This window comes from Poecile atricapillus, chromosome 13 (assembly GCF_030490865.1).
Source record: "Poecile atricapillus isolate bPoeAtr1 chromosome 13, bPoeAtr1.hap1, whole genome shotgun sequence".
Classification (NCBI taxonomy): domain Eukaryota; kingdom Metazoa; phylum Chordata; class Aves; order Passeriformes; family Paridae; genus Poecile; species Poecile atricapillus.
The window spans coordinates 3,056,426-3,063,511 of NC_081261.1; the positions used below are offsets into that span (position 1 = coordinate 3,056,426).

A 7,086-nucleotide genomic window follows, 5' to 3' on the forward strand; every position below is an offset into this window, starting at 1 on the left:
AACAGCGGCGCCCGCGTTTCTCCGAAGGTCCCGGTCCCGTCTCCTTCATCCCGCATCCCGCATCCTTCATCCCGCATCCCGCATCCCGCATCCCGCATCCTTCATCCCGCATCCCGAATCCCGAATCCCGCATCCTTCATCCCGCATCCCGCATCCCGAATCCCGCATCCCGCATCCCGCATCCCGCATCCCGCATCCCGCATCCCGAATCCCGAATCCCGCATCCTGCATCCCGCATCCCCAGACCCCGCTCCTTCGGGAAAGGGACTCGGTTTTTGGAGAGATGGAGGGAAGGGCCGGACAGACCCCTCTCCGGGAGGGTCGGGGGAGCGGAATGAGCCGGGATGAGCCGGGATGAGCCGGGATGAGCCGGGATGAGGAGCCCGGGGTGCCCCGGGAGGAGCGGAGCCGGCGGCGGGGGGCTGGGGTCGGGGGGCAGATCCGCGCTCCTCTGAAGTTCCCTCTTCGCCTCATCATCAGCCTTAATTACCGCGGCGGATTTTTTTATTTTTTTCCCCCCTCGCTTTGCTGTGATTACAGCCCTGCCCGGCTCCTCGGCGGGCCGCCCGAGTCATTAACCCCGTGCCATTAATTGGGATGGGGGGGGGGGGTGAGGGGGTGAGGCCGGGAACTCCCCGCGAGCGGCGCCGGCCGGGCCCGCCCCCCCCGCGCGCTCTCAGCCAATGGGACGCGGCTCCGCTCTACGTCACGCGGCACGGCGGGCGCTGATTGGGCGGCGGGGCGGCTCCCCCGCTCGCCCAGGGAGGACAGCGGCGGGGAGCCCCAGAGGGGGAAAAGGGGGGCGGCCGGGCCCGCTCGCCGCACTCGCCGGGCAGCGCCAGCTCCAGCTCCGCCGCACCGCCATGGCTTCCCCGCACAAGGCCAAGGACGTCTTCTCCTCCGACGAGGAGGGCGCGGCGGCCGAGGAGCACCACAAAGTCAAGGTGTCCAGCCTGCCGTTCAGCGTGGAAGCGCTCATGTCCGACAAGAAGCCTCCCCCCAAGGAGCCGCCGCTGGCCGCCGCCGGCGGCAGCGCGGACGGGCCGGCCGTGGGCACCTCCAGGAACCTGCTGCTGGCCGGCCACGGCTCCCGGGACGCGCACAGCCCGCCCGGGGCCATTACAAAAACCTTCGACACCGCCTCGGTGAAGTCGGAGAACTCGGAGGACGGCTCGTCCTGGATCCCTTCGGAGGCCGGGAGATATTCCCCGCCGCCAAGTGAGTGCTCCCGGGGCGGGCGGGATGCGCTGCGGCGCGGAGATAAATAAACCCAAATCCTGTATTTTATATCCTATATCCACATCCAAACGGCCCAGGCCGGGTCGGATGGGGCCCTGAGCGAGCTGCTCTAGGGGAAAGTGTCGCTGCCTATGGAAGGAGATGATTTTTAAGCTCCTTTCCAACCTAAAGCGTTCTGCGATTCCGCTATACTTTTATAGGTATTCATACGCTTGTCGTTTTTAGGTATATGTTACATATTTGTTATTATATTATTATGTATTTATAGAGTGGCTACATGTATTTACATACGTGACTACACGGATGTATATGAATATAGACCTGTACCTGAATTTAGACCTGTACCTGAATTTAGACCTGTACCTGAATTTAGACCGCATTCAAAGCCTTAAAAAGATCAGAAACCACCAGGGACCAGTTCCCTGTCCCGACCGGCGGCCCCCTGGCAGCCACCTCGTCCATTTGTTATCCCGTCGCAGCAAAAAGTGGAATTTCTCCCCGTGCCTTTCTCAGCAATCTCTTAAACTCGGGAATTGTCCCTTCCAGCCTTGAGCTGGCTGCCGGCCCGGCGGGGTTTGTGTGTCCATCCCTGCTTCCAGAGCCTGTCCAAGCTCCCCGAGTTGTTCCCGATCCTTTGGGGCCCCGCGATGTCCCCGGAGCTGTCCCCAGCCCTGGGGACACGGGGTGCGAGGGGACAGGGCACTGCCGAGCCCCGCTTTCGGTGCGATCCCGTAGGGAAAAAATAATAACAAAAAAGAAAAAACAGGGGGGAAAAAAATTGTTTTTAAGGAATGAAAAACTCCAGAAAGTCCTTCAGGAGAAGGGGAAGGAACATCCCGGCCGTGTCCGCACACCTGTGTCGGGATTTATCCGCTCTCCTCCGCGCATCCCAAACTTCCCTGGTGGAAATTAAATACTCTGCTTTATCTAAATTAGACATTTTACTGGTGTGAACCGTCTCACGGAATTTACTCCTCAATCTAATATTGCGATTGGAAAGTTTAGTGCTGTTACAGCTTTCCTTATTTTTTTTTTCCCACAAGAATTTCGATTTGGCTTTCATCCACTTCCTTTCCTTTATGATAACCCCGAATTAATTTGATTTCTATCGTGCTAGGAGAGGACAGGAGGAAGGCGGCATCCCACTTGTGACATTCCCTGTGTAGCTCCAGTTTTCAATTTTCACATTCTCTCAAATGTGCCGGAAAAACATGAAAAAAATAAAGCGCGTTTGCCCCTGCTTGGACCCCTTCTCTAAATCTGCCCAAAACCCCAGATTTAGACACGGCCTAACAAACTCCCACTACATTTTTTCCCCCTTCGAAATTCCTCCTGTTTCTCTTTGAAAATTGTTGGTTCTCGGGATCGGCAAAATGGTTTTGTAAAGGACTTGTGTAGCTGGGAGTTCTCGTGACTTGAGAGGGATTTGGGGAGAAAAGTGAGGATCAGGGAAGGGAACTTGGTCCTCCTGCCTGGAGGATTTTCCTCATTTCCCACCTCGGCAGGAGGCAATGACCGATCCTCCCGCCTGTCTGCGGAGAGTTTTGACATGAAAAACAACCCCTCGATTTATTTTTATTATTATTATTAATATTACAGGCAGGATGAGCCAGGGAAAAAGCTGCAATAGTTCAAATTTTGAGGAATACGGAGAGGGAACCCTCTCCAAATGATGATTTTTGTCCGATATTGGCCGGGAAAAGGAGGATAAAGAGGAAAAAATCCAGCAAAAATCAGCGAGGGTTTGGGGACTGGCACGGGATAAAACAATTCTGGGGGTCCCTGCTGCTCCTCAGAGCTTGGAAATCCCTCGGGGGGCAGCGAGGGAAGGAGCCTGGGAATGCCGGGGTGTCTCCTGGAGGGAATATTCCCGGGATTTCGTGGAAAAGCGACTTTTCCGTGCGTGCCGGGAGCCGGGAAAGGCGCTGGGACAGGGAACCACGGGCACCTCCAAACCCTGTCCCTGCTGGAACAGCTCAGTCCTGGCACTTCCCTTCGGGAAAAGAAACGAGCTGGCTTCAAAAACAGCGGCAGGGAATTCAGGCTCGGTTTGTGTAGTTTTAATTTAGAGCGCTTTTAGAAGTGAATCAGCTGTCACGGTGAGCACCTGAATTATTAAAATGTCCCGGTGGGATCACAGGCCAGTATTTGAAAAGTTGTTTCCTAGAAAAGCTTTATTTTTGTTTTCAGTATTTCAGTATTTTTTTTTCTTCTAGAGGAAGAGCAATAAGAGAAGTTTAACTTTTCCTGCTCTGTTTTCTCCCTCCCTTTTCTGAACTTTAGAACAATTCCCTAGTGGGATTTTTTTTTAATTGCATGATACGTGCTTAAACATCTTCTTAATATAAAATAAGTACAGAAAATCCAAAGTGCAAATACTGACAAGCACTTGAAGCAGGCACCAGAGTGTGAACAAAATTCAGCAGCCAGGGTGACTTGTCCTGTGTCCCAGGAGTGAGCAAAACTCAGCCAAATTCTGGAGCTTTTGAAGTCAGCCGCCTGCTTTTTAGTTATTCTTTAGATTGCAAAATTATTAGTGAAATGCTAAATTAATCTAAAGGCAAGTCAGAGCTCTGCCATCCCGGGAATATTGCCTAACCTGGTTGAGGTTTAAGGCAGGCACAAAAGGTGGTGGATTTTCTGGCTTTTGTTGGCTACAAAATGCAGAAGTTTTGTCTGGGCTTTGTTTTATTTTTTAATTGGCGAATGTCATAAAAGTTAAATGTTGAATTAAAAGAGCACTGCTTATTTGAGTTTGTTGGGGGTTTTTTGTACTGCTTGATAATCAGAAAACACCCACTGAAAATCCAAATTAAAAAGCAGAGGGAAAACTTGATTTAGAAGAAAAAATAGCAAGGAAAAAATGTCCAGTTAGCAAAACCACAAAACCCATCAGATCTTTTTCAGCTGTCACTTGTTGTGCTCAGTGGGGAAATCCTGGAGCAGGGCTGGGCTCTCCTCTTGCCCCCCTGTCCTTTTGGGAATCTCCAAAGATTTTTGTGGCGTTTGTGCTTTCCTGGAGCTGTGCAGCGGCCGAGGCTGTTGGTTTGTGTGCTCCAGACCCCTGTGCAGTGACTCCCAAAGTCACCTGTGAATTCTCTGTCCCTTTTGAAATCACTGAGGCAAAATTTCCCTTCCCAGCACATCAGCTGTGAATTTAAATTGGGCAGGAAAAGATTTCCAGAGTGGCTCGCTGAAGGATGTTTGGAGGGGATCCCTGGGACAGGCAGCAGAGCTCCGGGGTGTCCCTGCTGCTGTGATAACCGGCCTCTCCCTTCCTTGCAGGACACCTGAGCCCCACTGCCTGCACCCTGAGGAAGCACAAGACGAATAGGAAGCCCCGAACCCCGTTCACCACCTCCCAGCTGCTGGCTCTGGAGCGCAAGTTCCGCCAGAAGCAATACCTGTCCATCGCCGAGAGAGCCGAGTTCTCCAGCTCCCTCAACCTCACAGAGACCCAGGTCAAAATCTGGTTCCAGAATCGGAGGGCCAAGGCCAAGAGACTGCAGGAGGCCGAGCTGGAGAAGCTCAAAATGGCAGCGAAGCCCATGTTGCCGTCGGGGTTCAGCCTCCCTTTCCCCATCAACTCCCCGATCCAGGCTGCCTCCCTGTACGGCACATCCTACCCCTTTCACAGACCTGTGCTTCCCATCCCGCCCGTTGGACTCTACGCCACTCCCGTTGGATACAGCATGTACCACTTATCCTAAGAAGATCCCACAGACAAAGCCTCAGACAGACAGACAGACACACAGACAGACTTCCTGGTGGATCCTGTCCAGCCCTGAGAAGGCAGAACCCCAACCAGTACCGGCCATTCCTTCTGCACGCTTCTATCTGGCATCCTGAGTTGTCTGGGAGTTTGCTACGGGTTGGGCGTCTCCTGAGAGTGCTCTGAGCACTCAGAGTCTGCTCCTCAAAGCAAAAAAAAAAACCAAAAAAAAAAAATCAAAAAGCATAAAAACCAACAAAAAAAATTTTTTTTTTTTTTGAGTAAATGTAGGGGTTTCATCCAGTGCAAGTAAAACTAGTTTAAAAAAAAATAAAAAAAGGATGGGTGAAAAAGCAATTTTATAAGGAGGCAGAAATTCCCTGACACCTCCCTGGTGGGGCACACCAGAGTGAGAGGGGTGCGTGCCCTCGAGCCACGCTCTGAGTTGCCATCACTTCACATGGGAGCAGGGGGGAGGGAAATAAAAAGGTCTCATGGAAGTTTTGTTGTTTGGTTGTTTTTTTAAAGTCAGCAGAGCCCGTAGCTAGAGACGTGTAAATAGAAACTAGAGCCGGTAGAGTCTCAGTGAAGTTCAGAGCCAGCAAATTCCTGCTTTTCTGGGGGGAGGGCTGAGTTGTGCATCCTGAACCTCGGCGAGATGAGCAGCAGGACCCTGAAATGTAGAGGCCAGCTTTGCCCACCGTGGCTCCTGTAGTGCCTTTCTGTGTAGAAATAGCTTCAGCCTTTGGAAAGCGCTGGCAGGGGAGGTGAGGAGCAAGGCAGGGTTCTTAGGCTGGTTTTTAGCTCTTCCTATTGGCATGCTTAGAAATTTTTGGCTGGAGCCAGGTAATTTTGGCTCTGCAATGCTCTTGGGAAACCTGGAGAGAGGGGAGAAACACATGGGTTGTTCCCATAAAGGGTTGTTGAATCCTTCTGGGGGATGTTAAGCAGTTTTTATTATTTCTATTTGCCACAGCCTGTGTTAAAGAGAAGAACCCCCTGAGTTTTCTTCCATTCTAAGGGTGCCAATAGAAGTGACTCGTGCTTTAAGCCCTTCCAGAGAGAGATCTGGGTGTCCCAATCAGCCCCACGAGTGGACAGTGGGGTGACAGAGACTGTGTGACCTGCCTGTCCCCGTGGGAGCTCTGGCAGCAGCTTCCCCAGGCTTCTCCTTGTAACTTTTGTATTATTTGTATTACTCTTGCTAAACTTTATGAGGAAGTTACTCCCAAGGCTGTGGAGCACTGAAGTCAGAGCTTCTCCTGGATTTATTTTCTTAGCATGCTGTTGTGGAGGAAAGAAACAAAAAGAAAAAAAAAATCAGAAAAGAAAAAAAAAAAGGAAAGCAAAAAGAAAGCCACGAGGTTTTGCTGGTTTTGGTTTGTTTTGAGCCAGGCATTGATGCCGCCTGGGACCCAATATAGATGAACTTCCTCTCTCCCTTCCCCTCACCCCCGATCTCCCATTATAGGAGAATCCCTTTGAAAGGGATGCCTTGTACAATTTTATATATTTTATTGAAGATTTATTATTTCTTATCTCTTATTTCGAATTAAATTAAAAAAGAAAAAACATGTTTAATCGCGTGTGGGTCTGTTAGTGTTTGGAGTCCTTTGAAAGGTGCCTTCTCTCCGTGTGTGTTTTGCACCGCTGGGTCAAGTTCAAAGGAATGTTTGGATTGCCTTTATGATTATTTCCCCTTTCCCAATCTGATTTAAAGCCAAATTTGCAGCGCATGAAGGTGAATTGCAAGTCAACATTTCAGAGTCAAAAGCCAAAGCTTTTATGAGGTTTCCTTGTTTTTAACAACCGCTTTTAGGCGCCTCTGTTCTTTACAGCACCGGTGATGTTTCCATCACTTTTAGCTCGCGTGCCTTTCTCTTTCACTGGGAATTCTCCATCCCACCTCAGCCCTGAGCTTTAGAGGGAGATGGGTCTGGACTCCTGAAGGATTTGGGGGAGAATTTGGGACAGGTAAAACCTGGGGGGGCCCTGCAGTGCTCCAGCTGCGTTTCAGGGCACCAGGGTGCTGCTCTGTCCCAGTTTTGGGGCCAGGCTGGGAGAGCAGGTGCTGGATCACCCTCCCCTGGCGAGGGGGGCTCGGATAAGAGCCGGGGGGACCCTGGCACACCCGA

General features: G+C 51.4%; 1 protein-coding gene across 1 annotated transcript; it reads left to right on the forward strand.

The window, feature by feature from the left end:
* Positions 1 to 761: 761 nt before the first annotated feature.
* MSX2 (msh homeobox 2) lies at positions 762 to 6,521 on the forward strand. Its single transcript, XM_058848644.1, has 2 exons — positions 762 to 1,218; positions 4,525 to 6,521. Exons 1-2 carry the CDS (start codon positions 864 to 866, stop codon positions 4,947 to 4,949), a joined length of 780 nt encoding a protein of 259 aa, XP_058704627.1. The 5' UTR covers positions 762 to 863; the 3' UTR covers positions 4,950 to 6,521.
* Positions 6,522 to 7,086: the final 565 nt, after the last annotated feature.